Source organism: Cricetulus griseus, chromosome 3, assembly GCF_003668045.3.
Source record: "Cricetulus griseus strain 17A/GY chromosome 3, alternate assembly CriGri-PICRH-1.0, whole genome shotgun sequence".
Taxonomy (NCBI): Eukaryota; Metazoa; Chordata; class Mammalia; order Rodentia; family Cricetidae; genus Cricetulus; species Cricetulus griseus.
In genome coordinates, this window is record NC_048596.1 from 185,234,915 (window position 1) to 185,257,049 (window position 22,135).

The following is a 22,135-nucleotide window of genomic DNA, read 5'->3' on the forward strand; positions in this document are numbered from 1 at the left end:
TGAAAGTAACAGCCACAGCCATGAGCTGTAGGAAGCCCAGGGAACTAGGCTCTGCTGACCTCAGTTTCCTCCAGAGTTCTGGGCTGGAGCTGGGCTTCTTATTCCCATGCATTCTGAGACCATTTCAGAGCTGGGTTTGTATTTTACACACTGGAACTCACACCTCTCAGTTATTTTGTTTTATTTTTTTGAAACCTTCCCGTGAATAGCCACCAGGCGAGTCTGCAGCACATTCCTTCCCTTGTGCTTTGTCGCTGCACATTGGCTTTTATCCTTTCTGGGATTCTGCAGGGGGCAGCCCAGGTGCTTTCACTGAGCACACAGATAAATGGGACCCGATGCAGTGCAGGCTCTCCGCATTTCCTCCCTTTTTCTCCTCTCTTGACCCCCACCCACCCCCTTAATTCTAGTGTGGTTTTGACAAACTGTTCAAATGACCAAGTGGCCTTGCCTGGGAGAGGAAAAATGGCAGGGCTCGTCCTGGCCACACAATGGCAGCATTCTTAACTCTTGTTCAGTGTTGCTCCCACAGGAGGGACAGCTCAGAGAGGGGAAATTGCTCTGCAAGGCCACGGGCTCTGGACCCACGAGGGCTCTATCCCATGGTTGCTTCAGTCTGAAGTCAGTGCCAAGGCGAGGAAAGGAGCCTTCCCAGGCTGCTTCTTGCTGCACAGTCCCCATTTTTCTTGCTTATGTAAACAGCGGCAGGATCTTCAGATATACAAAAGCGTAAATGGTCTCTATCCCCCAATTAGTCATTTTTAATAACACCCAGAGTTGCCTTCCAAGTGTTGTTGATTCTTCCAACCCAATGCCAAAAGGCAGGTCAGTGGGGTGGGGAGGATGGGACAGGAGGTCAGGGCCGTGATGAGGAGGCTGGATTCCCTCATTGCCCACCTTCCACAGAGCTTTTCTGAGAGGCCTCTAGGAAGGTGGTAGCCCCATACCCAGACCTTTCAAGTGGCATCCAGAAACCCCAGGTGTGGCCTCAGTGTCTTGGCTGAATGAACACCATACAAAACAGAGAATTCCGAAGTCAAACAATCACTTCCAAGACCTACACGAGAAACCCCTCACTGGAGAGTGGGCACACGTCTGATCCCATCCGTGTCCTCCCAGGCCCTTTCCTGTCTCCTGGCTTCTGGTGGGCTGGAATGTGTTTTTGTGGGCTGGAATGTGTTCTGGTGGGCTGGAAGGTGGTTTTGTATAAACAACATGTCATGAGTTTGACTAGTTTCTTTTTCCTTTACTTTCTTCAGCCACCAAGGTGAGAAAACGGCAGACATGCAGGGATACTAAGTTGGGTCCCAACAGTTCTCCCAGCTGGTAGAGGGCAGTCCTTGGCAAACCTGGCAGAGCTTAACTGGGTAAACATGGGCGAAATGGTTAAGACAGTGGGGCCCTTGGAGAGGGAGCCCTCTTCTGCCTTTTTTTTTGGCTCTGCCTTTAAGCTTTCCTGCCTAGAGTACATTGGTTCTCCCTCTAAATGCCCTCCCTCCCCTCCCGAGTTGGTATTTTCCTTGATGAATCCATAAGAAGTACAAAATGGAACAGATAAAGTTCTTCAGCAGTTTAAAAATAAAAAAAACTCAGATAACCACTACCAGGTAGGTGTGTGCGTTCCTTCACTGAGAAGCTGAGAACAGGAGATGTGAAGATGATGGTTTGTATTTGTGGTGGACAGGCCACCTTGTTTTCAGGAAACATTCCTGGAGCTGAGGTGCTGTTACCCAGAATACTTAATTGTTCCAGGTTGCCCCTCAGGCAGCTTCCAGACAGATGGTCTGCAATGGAAGGAAGTCTGTGAATGACCAGTTAAGAGGCAGGCTGTGTGTTTGGGAACGTTGCTAGGTAGCTTCCATTGGGATCAGAGTGTGACTGTGCAGTACAGACACAGCCCAGGGGGCTCAGAGAGTAACCTACTGGTAATGCCTTTGGTCACCTTTCAGAGGGAGAATGACATAGTTTTCTGCTCCACCCTTATGGCTATAGCTTGCTGTGTCATTACCATTAAATTGGAGGGAGAAGACAAGGACTGGAGTTAACAAGCTGAGAATGGAACAGCTGTTTGTCTGTTGGCGTCGTACATCACTGCCTGTTACAAGTTTCCACTGTATCAGAATTTTAACCCAGGGGATTCTATTTGAAGCAAATGGTCTAGGCCTTAGTGGCCATCTTTTATGCTGTGGGATTTGACCTCTCTTGCAAAATAAAGCATGCATACCTTACATAATGTCTGTACCTTACATAATGTCAGAGGTTTCCCACTGATAATAAAATGCCAAGAGGGTTGGACACGCCAGGCTGTCCCCTCGCCTTGCCATTGTGCCAACCAAGGCTGAAAGAGCAGAAGCCATTGGCGGGGGCAGATAGCACATGAGTCCAGGGCCTCAACCCAAGGAAGAGGGACAAGAGGACAAAGCATAGCTCAGGTCCCTCCTGCTACCCATCACAGAGACACCAAACAACTGTCCTTGGAACCGCTGGTCAGAGTGTGTGGTGCTTCCCACCTGCATAGGTGGCCGTCCCTTAGGTTAATTGGGTTGCACATGGGAGAAAGGCGAAGCTTTAACCCTATCTTCAAAGTAAGCAGATTGGTTATTTTGTTTTTCAAAGGAGAGGTCCCGTATACAATTAAAACTTGTTTCTGGTAAACCTCATTCCAGGAAGGATGGGCTTTTAACAAAAGGCTTTTGACAGCTGCAGGCTATTTCATTTTTTTTAATGCCGAATGAAAAATCAATACATTTTTCTGGGTTATACATATTCAGAACAGGCCTGATATTTCCATTATAATGGAAAGCGGGCGTCTGCACACCTCGCCTGTCAGAGCCGCACCATCGCATTTTCCAAGCCACTGCTAAATATTTCAAACCTGATTTGATTGTGGTTCATGACAGCTAATGTTTCTCAGCTCTTGAGCCTGCCGACAGGCAAACGCACTTTATCCCCCTCCACCCCCCAAGCATCCACCCCCCCCCACAATAAAGGGGAATGAACAGTTTCATTCTTCGGGGATCACAGATTGGTGTGTTATTTAAGTAACAAGTTTGTGCGAGAGCCTTGGGTACAGACACCCTGATTCTTAGGAAAATTTCCAAATTTCTATCATATCGAGGCACTGTGGGGGCTTTGTCAGGTTTGAATTAATCTACATTATCCTGTTAAGAGGTAGGAACGGAGGGATTTGTCTTAATCATTGATTGACTCCCCTTTCCTTCAAGCCTGTAAGCGATGTGTAAAATACCCCCGGTGGACACGTCACTCGACCCATTATTTTGGGGGAAACAGTACCTTTTTAAGCTGGAATGCTTTTGTGGGTGACGTATCTGGGGAGCATGCGCCCTGGTGGAGTGCTGACCTTGTAATGATACTGTTTTCTGGGTTTGGCCTCTGCCTTGCACTCACTCCATACACCAACTTCCAGGATGCTCATCAAAGTCTTAGAAATCCCCATGGTCTGGCAGCTGACACACTCGGCCTCCCTCTGGAGAAGTCAGAGGAGGAGCATCTTGTGGTCACCTTGAACAGGAGACTGATTGTCAAGGGCTGAAGATAGCAATTCTCATCTGTGGGAAGTTTTTCTGGGTCTGTGGTCCCATCCTCTCAAAACCCTAAATTTCTTCTTTCGGGGGTCTATCTGTTTGCTGGGATTTTTGCACCCAGGAGGGCTCTGCGGCTCACCAGGAGTTGCGAGTGATAGAAGCAGGCTGGGATGGCTTTTCCCTAAGAGAAGTGTGGCTTGGGAGTTGCAAAAAAGAGGCGGTAAAGAAATAGGATTCTCACCAGACAGTGGTGGCACACCCTTAATTCCAGCATTCAGGAGGCAGAGGCAGGTGGATCTCCATGAGTTTGAGGCCAGCCTGGTCTACAGAGTTCCAGAACAGCCAAGGCTACACAGAGAAACCCTGTCTCAGAAAAAAACACACACATAAAATAGGTGTCTAGATTGCTCAGAGGCCATGTTTTATGTGGCAGTGAAAGGCAAGGATACCACTGGAAGATCATGTTAGTTTTCAAGTTTCCTTCCATTTCTGAACCATGGCGAACCTCTTTCTGGTCGAGTGCTTGCCTCACAGGCATGAAACCCTTGCTTCTATCTTGCTCATAATCCCAGTACTTAGGAATTGGAAGCAGGTGACCTCTATATGATCAAGGTTAACCTTCACTACACAGCAAGTCTGAGGCCAGCCTGAGATTCAGGTTAAAAAAAAAAAAAAAGTTTTTCCCCTTCTCAGTTTCATGCTAAAAATGTAGACAGATAGGAGGGGATACCCTAACTTGAGAGCCAGGGTGGGGCATGACCATGGAGCTGGACTTCTGCAGGATTTTAGAGGCCCCTCCTCTGGCATCCTTCCACGCCATAATCATTTGGGGTGTATTGGGCTGACTGCCTCCTTCTGAACTGGGGTTGTGGTGGGGGTGATCTCCTTGCCCAGGTCCTGCCACACCCTTGAGAAAGCATTTCTGCTGTGCTCCCAGTTAGGACTCGATGTGCCATTTCCTTAGTGCTCTCAGGGAAAACCAGTTGTGTTGTGTCTGCTTGAGCTTTGAGAATAGCGTGGTGGCTGTTAGTGTTGGTAGGAGGATAGCAGCCTATTCCTCAGAGGAGGAAAGGACAGAATTTTCCAGATAAAACCCATCGCCAGCCCACATCTTCAGTTGTCCCCACCATCAGTTGGTAGTTGATACCATAGAAAGAAAAACAGAAAACCAGGCTTCTGTGGTGACCCCAGCCAGTTACCCCTGCACAGGGCCAGAATGATCTGTGGGGAAAACTGCCCCTCAGTTCTACACTCTATATAGCCCGAGAGGGAGCGGGAACTAGCAAGCAGCCTCAGCTTGGTGGGCGGGCTCTGGTTCAGATCCAGAGGCTGCTGCACCCCTGGCCACCACATGTCCAGAGGCCAGGAGACCGACCAACCTACCCTGTGTGTGCCCAAGCCTGACCTGTGGTGAGAGAGCTTTCGTGACACTTCTGGGATCAGTAAAGACACACCCTGTCTGACAAGCATGGTAAGCCTGAACTGTCCAGACAGATTTGCAGTGTGTATCCCTGCTTTTTAATCATTTCTCTATCTTTATTGGTATTCAGCTCTCACGGTTTTCCGGTTAGTGTCAGCCTGCGCTTTCATCCATTTTAAAGGGCCCTTACCCCCTCTCACTGTTGATGATGATGGTATAAAGACAGATGGTGTAACTGCTTATGAATGTTCTATTTCATTTCTCCAGGACTAGACCATTCGCTTACAGACATATATTATTTCCACATGCTCAGGTTAGGCAGCCCAGACTTGTCTGCCTCCTAACCAGCTGCCCTCCTGGGCCTTGCCATGCAGAGGGCGACACCTGTAGGTCACATATGGAACTGCGGAGACTCTTCGAGTCGGGCTGAATGGGAACTGGTTTTTGTTGTTTTGTAAACTGGGGTGAGGACACCGATCCCCTGTAAAAGGACCTGGCTTGTTCATAGGTTCCCTAGTCATTCTTCCTAGAGTACACACATAGCATTCTCTTCGTGTATAAGTCACAGATGATAAAACAAAACCTAGAAATTTAAGAATGGATTTACATCTTGAAGAAAAAAATCAAAATTAATAGTAACAGTAACCTCTTTTAGTTTCCTCCCCACCACCACCTTCTTGAAACATAGCTGCCATTGTTTTCTGTTGGCATGGAGCAAGGCAGGCAGGCAGGCAGGCAGGCAGGCAGGCACGGCAAGGACGGGCCCAGGTAGGCGCAGAGTGAGGGATCTAGGAATAGTCACACAGCTCCCTCCTGCATGTTTCTCACATATTCTTGCATCCACGATCTGCTCACACTCCACAGTCTCTGTCTCCTGAATGGAATTGCTTGGAAAGCCTCAAAGTCCTGGCACCAGTCCCAGGTGACAGTTATGAACTCTGCATTAGTAGCTGCAGGCACTGGCCTTGGCTTTGGTGGCCCAGTAGGTGTGCACCTCCTCCTCTGAGAGATGCCTTGGTGCATGGGTCATCACTGAATGGGGAGCCGTCTATTGTAATAGCTGGACTGTGTCCATCTGAGGTGATCATGGGTGTGTGTGCCAGGGAGATGTGCCCATTTGAGCCAACTCTGCAATCCCATGTGGTTACTTTATGAGGCCTGCAAATGATTTGTGCCATGGAACATATTTAAGATACCTAGCTAGTGTGCATATGCCCAGTTTAATATTGGTTAACTTAATTCCTGGTATTACCATTAAAGATGAATTTTGTCAAAAGCCTAAAATGTGCAGAGAACATTTTGCCTGGACTTGAGATGGCACAAGTATCTTGTGGTACCACTTACTTGTTTTACCCTTCTCATGTTCAAGCTTTATTTCCCTACTCTACAAGACTGTATGGTGTTGTTGTTGAGCTGTATATCTAATGAATGTCAAGCCATGAATGCCTGATTTTTGTCTGTTCGAGCTAAGGGTAAGGTTAGGAGACTCTGTTAACTTTGCTGTGCAACAAGCCAACAAAGACCCACAGGACAAATACAGAGAGCCCCGAGGTTGCGTCGAATAAGCAGTCCCCATGGAGTTGCCTCTGGGGCTCTCTGCTGTTTTGTAAGGAAGAAAGACCATTCTTCATCCTTAGGGTTCATTTTTCTAGCCATCAATACTCTTATCATCTTTCTAGAATAATCCTTCTGGCCTTGAGTGTTTTGGAAGCCCCTAAAGATCAGTTTACTGTGACTGTTTTACTCCTTTTGTGGGATATAATTTAGAGGCTAGTTTTTGGGAGATCCGGGGTGTAACACCTGAATTATTTAAAAGTAGGTTTGAGACCAGCCCGAGCCACAGTGTGAGACCTCGTCTCCAAAACAAAACAAACGAAAAAACAGGCTTGTGGTGGAGAATCCAATGGTGCTGTTGGCTAGACCTCCAGTCCCAGGTTCTAGGTTGTATCCTGGTCTTGGCTCTGGCTGAGTCTGGTCTGGGCTTCTTGTGATGGGGTAGGAGGGGTGTGTGTTCTCACACTTCCAAACCCAGAAAGGTGTGCTCTGGTTTCCTCATCACTTCAAGAGATTTTTCACCTTGATTTGGCCAGGGCAGGCGGGCGGGGGCGGGGGAGTACCTGTTTGCAGAGTGCTAAGCCATCCTGCCAGCCCTTATTCTTCCTCTTAACTCCATCTTATTAAATGCATGCTTTGGTTGGTGATTTAGAGGGCCAGGAGAACAGAGAGTTCCCACCACAGTCTTTCCTTCTCCTCAACTCGGGCAGACAACATTCTGCTTTGTAATTAGGACATGGTGATTCTTCTGTACGTTTTTTACCCCTTTGCCTCTCCCGTCTGACTTCTGGAGTTCCTTATGCCAACAAAATGTATCACTGGATGTCCTGCGACTCTTCAGAACATAAGTGACTCCAAGAACTCCTGTCTTCATCTGGCACGTGTGTAGACACTGCCAGGCCAGTGAGGACTCAGCCACTGGGTCTGATCTAGTCTCCAGCCAGAGTTAAGCGACTGCTTCACTTGGAGAGAGCTTAGGCCAGGCGTTCAGAGCCTATCTGGAAGTACCTAATGGTCACATATCTAGCACCATTCAGAGCCTCACTGCCACTGTGTCCCCGCACACGTTCCACCTCACAGGGCCACTAGGGAGACAGGAAGGACAGAGTCACCTGACATCTGTGTTTTGGGGTTAGGAGGCCAGGAGTCCTTCATCACCTTCCCACTTTCATCCTTGACATCTCTGCTTTTCTTGTGTTTCAGAAGAAGCTGTTGACGATGCTGAAGGACCCAGTGACCCACCTGCTGACCCAGAGGAGCTGGCCAAAGACCAGGGGAGCGGCATCGAGGAAGGGCAGAGCAAGCGGGCAGGTAGCGTGCATGGCCATCCTCGGCCCGCCCCAGGCCTTCTCCCTGGGAGAAATAAAGCTGGCAGTTGGGGAGCAGACCCACCCTTTATCTCCTCTCCCAAAAGTATGCTGACTCCTGGCATGATAGAGAGGGAGTTTTGTTAGTGTCCCTTCCACCACCCCCCCCCCCACTTTCTTTTTGAGACAGCATCTCACTCACTATAAAGACCAGGCTAGCCTTGAACTCACAGAGATCCTCTGCCTTTGCCAGCGTTAATATCAAGCATCATCCCTCCCTGGTTTTCTTTGTCTTTTTCATATTCTTTTTAGTCACTCTTTTTATTGAGCACCGGGCATCTGAAGTTTTGAGGTCTTGATTCTTGGGCAGCTGCTCAGCACTGTTGCCTTGTCCTTCTGCTGAAAGCCTATGAAAGACATTTGTCACATGGACTTTGGTTGAGGTCACCTGACTCTCAACCTCAAGGTTATTAGAGGCAGTGAAGGGTGAGCACTGTTCTGCATCTGGGGACCTGAACAGGACCCCCCCCCCCACTCTTCCCAGCATTCCCCTCCCCCAGGGCCAGCACCCACAGAGGGACAGCAGTGTAGTCCGGCAGGGGGCTATTTTAGCAAAAGCAGAACAAATTGAAGAAGCCAGGGCAGGAAGTGCTATCTATTTCTGGAAAAGCTAGTGCCAAGAGAGGAGAATGGCCATTTCTCAAGATGACAGGATCTCTGTCCTGAGGAGAGAGGAGCTGAGATAGAAGAAAAGCTCAGGGTTCGGAAGAGAAGCTGAGTCATTTCTGAGAGGATTTACTGGGCAGATAAGTCTTGCAGACACCACCACAATGCTAACAGAAATTATTCTGTTTGGTCAATCTAATTCATACCACCATGCTCAGTATTAGAATTCTTTGTTTTTTTTTTTTTTTATTTTGGTTTTGATTTGTTTGTTTGTTTGTTTTTCGAGAAAGAGTTTCTCTGTATAGCTTTGGAGCCTATCCTGGCACTCGCTCTGGAGACCAGGTTGGCCTCGAACTCACAGAGATCCGCCTGCCTCTGCCTCCCGAGTGCTGGGATTAAAGGCATGCACCACCAACACCTAGCTGATTTTTTTTTTTTTAAGAAAATATTTACCTTCTAGAGTCGGTATTGGTTAGGTCTTTGTTTTTTTTTTCTAGGAAAGACTGTTCTTAAATCATGTTGAGAGTTGGGGATTGGCCTTCATTATTTAAACAAAATGCAGAGTCTTGGAGAGAGGCCAGAGGCGAGCAGTGAAAATGACTGAAGGCTGAGAAGTCCTGCCTCTGTGATGAGCCTGCAGAAGTCAGGGCTGTGTGGCCTAGAAGAGTAAAGTTTGGGAGGCTTCTAGATGTCAATAAGGACAGCCATGGGGGAGGGGACATGCTTCGAGGTTCAGTGTTTCCTAGGAGTAAAGGTGCTGACTGAACAGAGGGGTATTCCAGGTGAATTTCACTGTCCGTGTGGCTCAGAGTCCTCTTTGGAAGTAGGCTCTGTGGAGTTTTGAGCTTGATCGTCCTCTGTTACTGAGGGCTGAGGCCCTGGGAGAAGTTTGTGTTGGAGAGCCAGGGAGGAAGGCGTGATCATTGGTGAGCAACATCCCCTTGGATGTGGGGAGGGGTGCTTCTACCTGTGTTACCTTGGCTACACCAAATCCTTAGTTTTTACTAAACCGTTAAGGTGAGAGATATAAGTAGGCATTGTAGATGGCAGCTAAACATCATATGCCCCAAGGGGAGAGCATTTCACTAACATGCTCTGAAGACCTACCAGGTCACCTGTGTGTTTGTTAGCTTGATGGCAGTGCTTGGTTTCTGGTCATGACCCTGCCATTTGCTAGGTGACAGTGCTTCGTCTCTTAAACTTTCTGTATTTAATGAGATAGAGGAGGATAAGGATAATGCCCAGCCATGCACTGTCATAATACAGGAAGTTTAGAAGAAAGCCAGGTATATGGTATGCTTAGTCAAGAAGCCTGAGGGAAACCAGTAACCATCTCTCTTAGCCTTCTCTTTTTAAATATGACACCAGCCCTGACCATGGTGGCTCCTAGGAATTTTTGAAAAGTTAGCAGAAGCGACCGAGGGGTTTAGCCGGGTCTGGTCACTGAAATTTGGTGTGTATGTTTCTTGCATCCCATGTGGATGTTAAAAACATTATGAAAGAAGATTGCTTACAAAGCTCCTGCTATGTGCAACATCCTGCACTGCTGCTTGGCATGTGCTTTTCACATCCATGAAACCTGTATAGGGCAAGCCTTGTTGAGGGCAGTTCAATTAAAACTGGTTCCGAGTTTGTGATTCAGAGTGAACCCAGTCTTCCACCTTAGTGCCAGTGGACATGCTCAGCAACCAGGAGGCCACTAAAAGGCGTAAAACGAGAACCATAGAGCTCATGCCTATAACAAGGCTCTCCTGCATGCATCCATCCACACAATGTGCCCACCTCTGGCTCTTTGCCTCCAGAAGACAGAGAGAAATAGCAATTCAGGGGTACACCTTGCCAGAAACACAGACATAAAGGAAGAAGGCGGCTTTCTTTTCTGACCCCCATGACCCTCTGACCTGAAGTGTCCTTCTGCCCATGGCATCTGAGTTTGTAATAGCAGGCTTTCTTGAAGCACTTGGGACTAATTTGATCTTGGAATAGATACAGTTGCCAGCAATCTTTCTGGAGCCTTCCTTTTTGTATACTTAGTATTTTGTTAAAAAAAAAAAATAAGTAATTTAAAAAAAAACTACATTTCTTTCATTTGTTCCCTAAATTGAGCCATTGCGATCTGATTAAGCACGATGGGGACTGCTTCCTCCCCACAAACAAGTAAACAGTGATTTCACAATTTGTTTTGATGATCAGTGGCTGCTGTTAATGCAAATTAATACTTCAAGTGGGTTTGGATAATTGGCATTTTTCTCCAGCTATTGATTATATAGTTTGGGGGTTTGTGCAGGAATGGAAAAATCTTGAAGATTTTAGTGACAAGCTGTTGCTTTTTATGGGAACAAGACTTGGGATTTCCTTTGTGAGTGTCCCTCATTGGGGTTCTCAGAGATAGAGTGAGGTTGTTACCGTGGATGGCCCTGAAATGAGAATCCACTTGCCACCTGTCAGAGAAGGACCAGTGACCGAGTCCCTCTACCCATGTGAGGCACTGGGCAGAGTTCCAAGGAGCATAAGTTTAGGAGAGGCTTTGTCATCATGGTATGTGACACTGTCCCGGGGCTTTCAGAACGCCTCTTGTCAGAAGAACATTACAGGAACTTGTGTAGTGACCAAAATGTCCAGTGTCTGCATTGAGCTTGTACTCAGAGGAAGTGAAATTTAAATTTTGTATCATTTTAATGGATCTAAATTCAAGTAGCCACATGTGGCTCAGAAGGAACAGGGCCAACCCAGAAAGAATTCACCACAGGCACTCTGACTCTGGAACTAGCTAAATTTGGAGGCTTCCAAACTGACCTTCCTGTTAAGTATGCCACAGGCACAGATAGGTGGCCAGGTGCTGCTTCCCAGCTAGGTGGGTGGGGCTTCTGAAGCCAGCACCAGTCACAGCTGCTGCTGCTTTGTCCCCATTGCCATCATTTTCCCTGTGTGCCGAGACTGCTTTCCAGGCACAGGCAGAACCGATTCTCACTCCTTCTCTATGAAATAGTGTATAAACAGTTACCCTCCCACTCTACCCTTTGGGGGCTAGGAAGCCTAGGCGGAATAAGCTTGGGCAGGGAGAAAGTACACAGGTAGACTGAGAACCTTATCTTGAGTCCCTGAACTTAGGGCAGAACCTTCTCTTAGCAATATGCTCTGCACTGCCCTGGGAATGGGCTTCTTAGTCTAAGTACTTGATCTGGTTGGCTTCTCTGACCCAAGAATAAGGAATAGATCCCAGAGTTGTACAGTGAAAACAGCAATACAGGTAGCACCAGCATCTTCAAAATGACCTGGCTCACCTGCTAGGAGCTTGCCGTGTGTAGTGGGCCAGCGATGCTGGGAATGTGTTGTGTAGCAGGCCATCGAGATGGCTCAGTCAGTGAAAGGACTTACCCAGAAAACCTGCTGACCTGAGTTCCGTCCCTGGAACCCCCACAGTGGAAGGAGAAAACCGGCTCTGACCCCCGACCCCCCCCCCACGTGCACCTCGGCATGTTTGTGTGCTTACTGTGCACACACTGGATAAGACTAACTTCCCTTCTGTCAAAGCAGGTTGTTGACATGGAAAGAGCTCTGGGTATGAAGTTAGGAAGGCCATTAGCTAATAAGTAACAGTTGGTCAGGGGACTTATTATGGAGACCTGGAGTTCCTGTATGTGAAAACATGGTCCAGTAACACCACTAGCCCCAGCCACCTGTGGGCTCCATGGTGCTGAGCAGTGGCACATGTACAAGCCACTGAAAAGCAGGGCCATGCTTAGTCAACACACAGGCCACAAAGGGTGGGGGTGGGGTATGGGGGGTGGGACGGGGGCAGGGCAGCATGGGAAGGCTCTTGGAAGCCGAGCGCCTGCTAATGGACTGCCATTTCCACTGTCCAACTCTGTGGTTTTCTCCTTTGAAACTTGAACATGACCCCTTGTTGTCGTCTGCCGGAGTGGATTTGAGTGTGAGCGCTTGAGATTGAAGAGCCCCCAGCGTCCCCCACTGAACAGTGATTAATGCTGTGATTAGCCAAGTCAATCATTAATTGCTATAAATTAAGTGATATACAATTAGTGTGGTGCTTTATCACCAATAATTAGGGGACAAGATTGAACTGTTGGCAAAGAACCATAGTGAGATGGTTATTGAAACGCTGTAGCCACCATGGTCTCTAGCCACAGAGTGTCTGAGTCTGGCTAAGGGGACTGGAGAGAGGATAACCAGGGGATGCTAGTGCAGTTGTAAAAGGGGAGGAGCACCAGTTCAGCCTAAAACAGAGGCATGGCGATGCTCTGAAAAACCTCTAACCAGTGCTCCTCTGTATATTTTTGTTGAATTTTCTGTTAGAATTGCAGTTGAGTGCTTTCTCCTTTCTGGATGAAGGGCCCAGAGGGACTTTACTCTGAATTTTTTTTCTCTCTCTCTCTCTCTCTCTCTCTCTTTTTTTTTAAATCATGATGCTCACCTCACAAGGAGCAATTAGTGCAGTGGAGCGTCCATGGTTTGAATCTATGGGAGATTGCTATTAGAGGCAGTATTAATGGGAGGCCGTGAGGGGAGAGTGTGTTTGTGGACTGTGGTGCTGGCAGGCATGATTTCAATCAGATTTGACATGTTTAACATAAATGTATAGTGCACGGCTCTTGCTGCATATGAATAATTTCTACAGAGCCACCACCCTTCTAATTACTGAGTTTGGAAAAAAAAAAAAAAAAAAAAGCAGGTCAGGCACATCCTGGTGGAAATCTATTACCAGCCCGCCCCATTCCTCTGTTGTTTACAGCTCTGTCTAAATAGAGATGCTGTAGTATAGGGGACTTAATATCCAAAACGGAATCTGTCACAGAGTGGATTGGGCTGCATCCCTCTCCTCCTTCCCTCCCTTCCTCTCCCCCTCCTTTTTTACTTCAGTCAAACACTTAGAGACCAAACAAGGTATATGCTAAGAGGAAACATGGATTGAGAAAATCACTGGGCTGGTAGGTGTCAGCAGCCATGGTTCTTCCTTTCCATGGATGACCTTAGGTCTTTGACCTTCAGTTTCCAAACCTGTCAAATAGCAGGTTAAACCAAATTCCAGAACTTAAAATTCTGGAACCACAGATGTTCAATCATAGGAGGCACTGCTGAAGGGTAGTATAAACCTCCAGGAATATTAATTACTAAAGTCAGAGCATTAATAACTTTTCCTAAAGATCTTGCTCATGTGTGTGGGTCTTTAATGTAGCACGGGCCTGGGTAAAGGGTTCAAACAGGCTTTTCTTCATGGGGTCAGACAGCACCAAGCCCACGTTTCTCGCTGGGATGCCAGAGACTGCAGACCCTCACCTCGTCCCACGTTACTGTGAGCGGTTACACTGTCATCACAGCCCAGTGTGGTATGGGTAGTAGCAGAAGTGTCAGGTGAGCAAATGGCCCGCCAGCCCTGTGTGGTTAAAAGCCACCCCACTCACCAGCAGCAGACGGCTACAGAAGTAGCCTAGTTCCGTCTCACTCTGGCTCTTGCTTCCCCCTCTATCTCACCCCAGAGTCAGTTTTGCAATCTAGTAGGATGAGGGAATACGGGGAGCTCTGTTTGCATGGCCTCCTTGTGGTTCTTGTCCTTGTGGGTGGAAACTGTTACTGGGTTTTCATTTTCACACGGCTAGAAATTGTGTAGTGTCAGCTTTTCCCAGGTCCACTTGTACCCCCACTCTCATTTCCATTTTCAGACTACTACTAACAGAACTTGGCTGCTTATAGTCATCGCAGGCACAGGCAGAATTCTGTCTCACGACTGAAAACAGACCATCAACTATTTTTATGGTGGTAAGCAAAAATAGATATAGGGTGTGGTACATAGCCAGACTTGCCTGGATTCCAGTAATTCAAAGCTTGGCTCTGAGAATTTATATTGCTAAGTCATAAGTGATAATACCCTACCGGTTGAGTAAATGAGTGTGTTTGCGTGCATGTGTGAGTGCGTGCTTGCGTGCGTGTGTGTGGACATGGAAAGAAATGTAAGCAAGTTTGTAAAGGAAGTGTCATGTGTAATCAGATAATCAGGGCACAATGTAATGAGAATTACTCTTAAGGTATAGATTGGGGCGTGAAATGAAAATGAAAGAGTAAATCATTGTTCATCACTATGGAAGACACTCCATGGGGGGTCAGGAAAGTAGCTCAGCCAGCAGGTGCTTGCTTTGTGAGTACAAGGGACCTGAGTTGGAACCTCAGAGCCCACATTTTTAAAAAGCTATAATCCCAGCTTCAGGGAGGTGGAGGCATGTGGATCTCTGAGACTTAGTGGCCAGCTATCTAGCCTACTTGGTGCCTTACAGGTCAGAGAAAGACAACACCCTAGAAACAATAGCTACGGTTTTTCTTTGGCCTACACACACACACACACACACACACACACACACACAAGGTAATACTTATAAATGTGCTTGTGATTCTTGGACGGTGGCCCTGTTGATCTTCCCTGCCTTGTTTGAACTTCAGATTTTGTGAAGTTCTCTTCTGCTGTGAGAATCATAGCAAGATTCTTTTTTTTAAAAAAAAATAATTTATTGAACTTTATGTACATTGGTATGAAGGTGTCAGATCCCTTGGAAGCAGAGTTACAGACAGTTGTGAGCTGCCATGTGGTTGCTGAGAATTGAACCAGGTCCTCTGGAAGAGCAGCCAGTGCTCTTAACCACTGAGCCATCTCTCCAGCCCCCCTAACAGGATAATTTAAAACATACCTCCAAATGCCTCATGGAATGTCACTTTCCTTAGGCACAGCCATTCTTCTTGGGTCCCCTGTTACCTTGATTTTTTTGCAGCCAGGGAGCTGTGTCCCATAGATGAGGAACTCCTGGGGGTCAGAGCCTTGATCAGAGTTCTCCATGAGCTACCAGCGGGTTCTTTAACCTTCTGGTCAGACAGCCATTCCCTACCCTACAAACCGAAGAATGTGTAACACAGCGACCTTCTCTTGTGATATGAAAAATGGAGAAGACCTGGCAAAGCATTACTTCTTAAGGCATTACATAATTGTCAGCTGTGTATACGATGGCTGGTGACTGTATAACATCTACTGAGCTTCGTATGTGCTGCTTAGCACTGCCCAGAATTGCCCCCAAATCAAGATAACAGGGGACACAAGAAGAATGGTTGTTAATTAAATAACATGGCACAAGTACTCTGAAATCTAAGTGATTCTACTTTCTGTTTAGGGCATCTAGCCCTTAGGGCAGCAGAAGTGTTTCACATTGGTGTACAGAAAAAACAAATTTAGCATGCTTTCACTTGTCCTCAAACCAGGGGCTCTCTTTCATGTGGTTTCATGGCCCCACATGGGCTCCTATTAGTTCCCAGATACTTCTAAAAATGAAACCCCTGCAACAAGTGTCTGAGACTTTGCTCTTGGGAGCCCTGTGAGTGGAGGTAACTAAAAGTTCAGTGTATCGATAAAATGCTTGTAGTCTCCCAGCGGGATCTGATCCAGGTGTGAGTAACTGCGGTGACTTCTGTGCCTTATTCCCTGGCACTGAGGACTAATAACTTCCTATCAAGGGAACTCTGCCTAGGAAAAAAAACATGTGGGGAAGTATCCATTCCAAACCCTCTCCAAAGGTACGTGGGAACACCTCCCCTGTGCACGTGTCCCTTAGCCCCAGATTTGGGAGTGCTGTGGGCAAGCCAAACACAGAGACTGTGTGGAAACTCCATCATCCGTGCATACCTAGCTTTCTCTGCCTGACAGAGATGTTTCCAGTCTCCCCAGTGCTAGAAAAGGGGACAGTGATTTCCGTTTCCTGACAAAGCTGCACCAGGGTTGAGGAGGTAGCTGCTTTGTAATGTTAAGGGGAAATATTTCATTTGATGGTTCTTTGATGGTCCTTGGTGCCCACGTTGTTGTGGTTTCATTAATAAAACTTAGTCAAAACCCTAGGATGTTAGGGTTTGAACTAGGAAAACAGTGGGAGAGTGTGATTATATTTGCATCTTTGGGATCTAAGATTGGAACCCTAGAGATTGACTCTAGCTAGCCTAAGGGATGTTTGAGCCTGTGAAGACTGAAGGATTTCCATTAATTACTTTTGTCCTGGTCCCATGAATTGTGTTTCCATTGAGTTTTTGCCATCTTGTTCTAGGTTTTTGAACCAATGTCTTACTGTGTCGCCTAGACTAGCTATGACCTTGTGGTTCTCCTGCCTTGGCATTCCAGATGCTGAGATTACTAACATGCATCCACTAGCATGCACCACTGAAGCATGCCCTGCATGGTTCCACCTCTGGTTGCTCCAAGTCCACGGTCATTATGGTCATGTAATGAAGCCAGAAGGGAACATGGTGAATAGAGTCAAATGTGTCCACTACCTGTGGTCACAGCAGCAAGCAGCATGTATGGTCAGGCCAGGAGGAAACAGGATACTTTGTTGGAACTGACAGGAAGGAGGCCAAAGCAAAGTTGACTGAATACTTCCAAGTTAGGAATCAGGACTGCTTCTCAGGTCCCCAAGGCCTGGTATAAGCTGGGCTCATGGTGGCAACCAGTGCCTAGAAGTTTTTAAATAGTCAGATAGCCAGGCTGGTCTAAATGAGGTGGTGGCTGTTTTGACTGACACAGAGGGAGTGAGGTGTCCTTTTGGGAGCTCAGATCAGTGCAGTTAAGCAGCCTTATGCATATTTCAACAAGGAATTAGGGCAGCAGATTGATGCCTCTGATGTAGAATGTAGTACTATTTTCTCCCCAGTGATACAAAGCAAGCAGCTGCCGTGGCATCTACCAGTTAACAGGGCTCCCAGTTCTACCACGAGGCTTCCAGTGTTCTCCAGAGAGGCAACTTCCTGGGAAGGCAGTGACCCCACACCTCAGGATATTGCCAAATCTCCACTCCCAAAGGCAAACTTGCACAAACAGAAGTTAATGTGGATCAGTACATCCTCCCAGGGTTGAAGTTTAGGGGACTTTGGGCAGGATGGCTCTCAGGTACATTGGCAGGGAAGCCAGCACTGCCCCTTTGGACAAAGCGGGAAGAGCCCACAGGCTTTTGCCTGGTTTCCCAGGACCTATGGAAAAGAAAGAGATTTCTGAAAACAAGGCACCCTGCCATTCTGGATTACAGAACAAACAGAACAAATATATGGAGGCGATGCACTCTAGGTCTCTGGCTTTGAAGATGTGTCTGTGTTTGCCTTTAGAAGGAGTAGGTTTCCCCGAGGAACAGCTGTATGTAATCCTTCACCTTTAGCCAGAGACATTTGACTTTGACACCAGGCCTGCCTCTTCTTCCCACATTAAACTAAAAGTTCCAAGTCACCAGTCATTGGAGAGTGGACTGGCAGGTCTGCCCATGCTTGTCAGACTCTTTAATTTAATTCAAGATAGAGCAGAGCATGTTATGACTCCTACCAGTGACACAAAGCACTAACCTGGGTTGCTGTTCTCCAAGTGTGGGCCCTGAAATACCTGCCTCTTGAGGGAACTTACTAGAAATGCATCTGACTCAGGCCTGCAGAGTCACCGGAATGGTAGGCAGGTAGGGCCTGGAGTCCGTGTTCATTGAGCCTTGCAAGGAATTTGGAACCTCTCTGGAGTTCTAGGACCTGAGTTTGCAACCCCAGAGGCAAAAGCAAGAGCCAGTCTATTTATCCGCCATGTCCTGAGCCCCCTCTAGACCAGAAAGAAATGAACCTTCTCTAAAGACAGGGGTGTGCCTAGAAGAGAGGTGCTGACTCTGGGCAGAGTTAGAGCTGGGACTGAAGGTTGCTGGCCAGAGAGGCAGTGTCACAATGACAAGAGATTGAAACCTGGGAAATCTTCAACAAGCACAGCTAATAAGTGACACTTGGGTACACAGCCTTCTCTGTACCTACACTGTCCTTGAAGCTTCTTGTGAACCAGTGCTTATTTCAGAGCGAAAGAGAAAACAATGGTGCCAGAAATTTTTTTCAAGCGCTGGCCTGTCTTGTTTATAGCTGAGTTGATGGAGAAAAAATTAATCTCCTGAAGTAACAGCTGTACCCATCAGTAATGAACTCACACTTCCTTTGAAAAGGTCCTTGTAGAAACACAAAGTCTATGTTGGTGAGACCCGTATGACATGCTGAACCAGTGTGGGCACTGTCTTCCGCTCTGGGGAGGATGACCTCTTGGGGTGCTGTTCCCAAGGAAACACCTCAGTAGTCTGGACGCCGGCATGGAGGAGAAGCTAGCAGGTGTGTGTAGATCCTCCCCTGCTGTGTGTTCACAGGCCTGCTTCTGTTCACTCGAGTTCTCTCCCAACCCCTTCTGAAGCATCTTTAAGTGTCTGGCTAGAGCAGAAGGAGACCGTGCACGCCCAAAGACAGCTGGCAGCAAAGCAAACCCTTGAAAGGAATGTTGTTCTCTGTATTAGCGGAGGAAGAGAGTTTAGCCAGATCTCTGGCCACTTATCAAGTGCAGTAGCTCTACAGAACAGTCAGAAAGCCCAGCTTGTCCCCTGGGGAAGGAACTGCAAGCAAATGCCAAGATTAGCTCCCCTCACATCAACAGTAGGAAGATCACAAAGTCCTTCTGGAGACATTGCACTTGTGCTGCTGAGAGGGAGTTGGAGGCCTGAGAGAAGCTGAGGGAGAAGGGCTGAGGGAGAAGAGAGCACCTCACCTTTCCTTTAACAAGAGCCTTGAGCTGAACGGCCATTTTCAGATCTACTGGAACATCTGTGTGTAGTGTGCTGGGAGCTATCCCAACTCGAACACTTTAATATGAAGTTGTGTGAGGAAAAAAATTCCCACTTAGTCAACGGAGATAGATAAAAGATTGCTGTAAATTTCTGGGGCAGGTGGCAAGCTGGTTTACGGAATGCAAGGCGATGAGAACCTCTGGCTTACGGAAAGTAACATGAATTAATAATCATTTAATTGGCTCCTCCATTATGTTGCTGGTTTGGGAGATGGAAGTTTAGATGGAGGGGCTGTCAGTGGTGCTTCAGCTCTGAGTCTGATGTTGCGAAGTGGGGGGTGGTGACCGCCTCTGGACTCCTGATCTACAAGTCTCAAATGTCAGTATCCCAAGCCCTCAGTGGGCTCACCTCGGGACTCCACAAAGGAAGAAACACATTGGTAACTATCACCTTCAAATGACATAGTACCAAGAGGGGTAACGGAGAAGGAACTTCCAAGTCACATGGACAGCTCAGTCCTTACTCAGGATCTCGCCAAGGTAGTAATGCTGGCCAAAAGGGAAGCTGGCCCACAGCATAGAGTCCACCACGCCAGCAGCCCCACTGCCAGTTAAAGTGATGGGAAGGTGAAGATTGCATGGGAACACAGAAATTAATTTTGGCAGTACTTCCATCTTCTTAGATTGCAAGTGGATATCCTGTCTGTGGAATCCAGAAACTGGGATCTTAAGGTTCTTTTTACTGTTTCTCCATGTTTCTCACAAGGCAGCCAACCCTTGCCTTACTCGGCTTCAGCGTCACATAGCCCATGGCACTAGATGAGAAACAGGCATGTGCTGCATGGAGCCCACAGTCCAATGGGGCTATCCCTACAACTCGTTCTTTTCTTTTAAATTCCAGTGACTCGGGTTCGGAATCTGAGTGGAAATTGAGATTGGGTAAGAATTTGTTCTAGGAAGAATCTTTGCCTCGAGTTAGAGAGACTGCTATTTAGATGCTGCGTGTTCCTATGCAGCTCACACATCAGAAACCTGCTAACTAATGGACACTGTTCCTTACAACACATGTGTTTAAACAGCATAAGACCTTTTATCGAAAACTATAAGCCAGTGCTGAGCATGGTGGTGCACGCCTCTAATCACAGCACGTGGGAAGCAGAGGCAGCCCAACCTCTGAGTTCAAGGCCAGCCTGGTCTACATAGAGAGTTCCAAGAGAGCCAGGACTATATCGAGAGCCCCTGTCTCCAAAAACAGAAAAAGAAAAAGAAAACTACAAGAAACTTTCATGAATTCAAATGAACTTTCTTCCTCCCCTGTTCCTTGATGAATGGAAGAGGAATACCTTACTACTAATTATGAATAATTAATAAAACTTACTGGTAATTATTTTTAGAAGTTAAATACTTACCAGAGAAATGTGATAAGGTCAAACAAAGTATATATAAAGATTGATGTCTCCATTTACAAATGGTTTCCCCTAGTAAAGAAGTCATGCACCATGACTGTGTTTCCCCTTTGAATGTAGGGGAATTTCATGGCCTCAGACAGAGAAGCAGGAGTCAGGCCACCTCCTTTTGGTATTTTTCCTTGTCAGTTTTTTTAATGACTCACCCACCACAATTTAGGGGGCTGTGACAGGAAGCTGAACTCTAGAAATGCTTCTGAAGCTGTAACATTACCATGCTGGTCTTTGCTGGGTAAGCTGTGCAGGGCGACCCTGACTCCCAGCTAAACTGGGTCTGCATGTGTGTCCTGTCAGGGTTAGTAGGGATTCTACCCAGCTTTTCACTGTCTCAGTGTGTCATCTGCCTTGCTTTAGGTAGTGTGTTGTGCACCATGGATGTCTTCCCTTGACTTTGTACCACATTCTGATCTCTTTGCATCACCAGGAGCCCAGCATGTTGCCTGTGGAGGATCCATTGAGATTTAACAGATTTTCATATGACATAATTGCCAAGAGGAAAAAAAAAAACTGCCTTAAGCAGCAAAATAAAAAAAAAAAAATTACCCCCTGATGTTTTGCACAGCATGGATCCAAATACCCACTTTTCATGGACAGCTGAATTTAAATGCTAAGGCATTTAATTATAATATGTAAAATAATGTAGCTACACAAAAAACTTAGAAAAATTAACCACAATGCTGTTGCCTAAATAACATAATCACTTTCTTCTATTTTTTCTCCTCCAGTGCCTAATGTCTTTTCTGTAGTAGACTATAATAATACACTTCATCTTTTCTGATTTGTATTTCTGACTTTTCATAGTAACCATTTTAATGTCCATAGTACACAAAGGAATGTCTGTACAGTCCCTTACTGTATCATGCCCTGTTGTATAATTCCTAGTTTTTGCTTGTTTGTTTCCTCAACCTCAGCCCAAGTATTAGAAAGTGAACTCAGTGGCTGGCACATGCTAAGTAAGCACTCTATCATGAGCGTACCACACACACACACACACACACACACACACACACACACACACACTCACACACACACACTCACACACACACACACACACACACACTCACACACACACACACTCACACACACACTCACACACACTCACACACTCACACACACACACACTCACACACACTCACACACACACACTCACACACACACTCACACACACACACTCACACACACACACACTCACACACACACACACACACACACATACACTCACACACACACACACACACACACACACACACACACACACACACTCCGATTCATTTTTGACAAGGTTGCCCAGGCCTGATACCAGCAAAGTTCCTCTGCTTCAGCCTTTCAAGTAGCTGTGTCTTCATACCTGGCTAGATTGTTTCTTCTTCACTTAATCATTATTAATAAAAATGATGTCAGATAGTTTTGTTCTGCCAGTTTCCTACAAAGGTTCCACATACTGATTATGTAAGCCATGTTTCTGTGGCCCATCCATTTCCTTTTTACTGCCATGACATCAGAGAAGACCTGGAATGACAGTAACTGATTTTTTTTTTTTAAGATGTTTTCTGTATTGTACATTCTCTTCT

General features: G+C 46.7%; 1 protein-coding gene across 4 annotated transcripts in view; it reads left to right on the forward strand.

Annotated features, from left to right (window-relative positions):
• Zfhx3 (zinc finger homeobox 3) overlaps positions 1-22,135 on the forward strand; it is a 244,019-nt gene that overhangs the window by 190,486 nt on the left and 31,398 nt on the right. For 3 of the 4 annotated variants that reach the window (XM_027405955.2, XM_027405956.2, XM_027405957.2), the window contains one exon: positions 7,723-7,830. In XM_027405955.2, coding sequence (XP_027261756.1) covers positions 7,723-7,830 — 108 coding nt within the window. The remainder of the gene's footprint in view (positions 1-7,722; positions 7,831-22,135) is intronic. The other variant, XM_035442664.1, reaches the window with a different exon arrangement.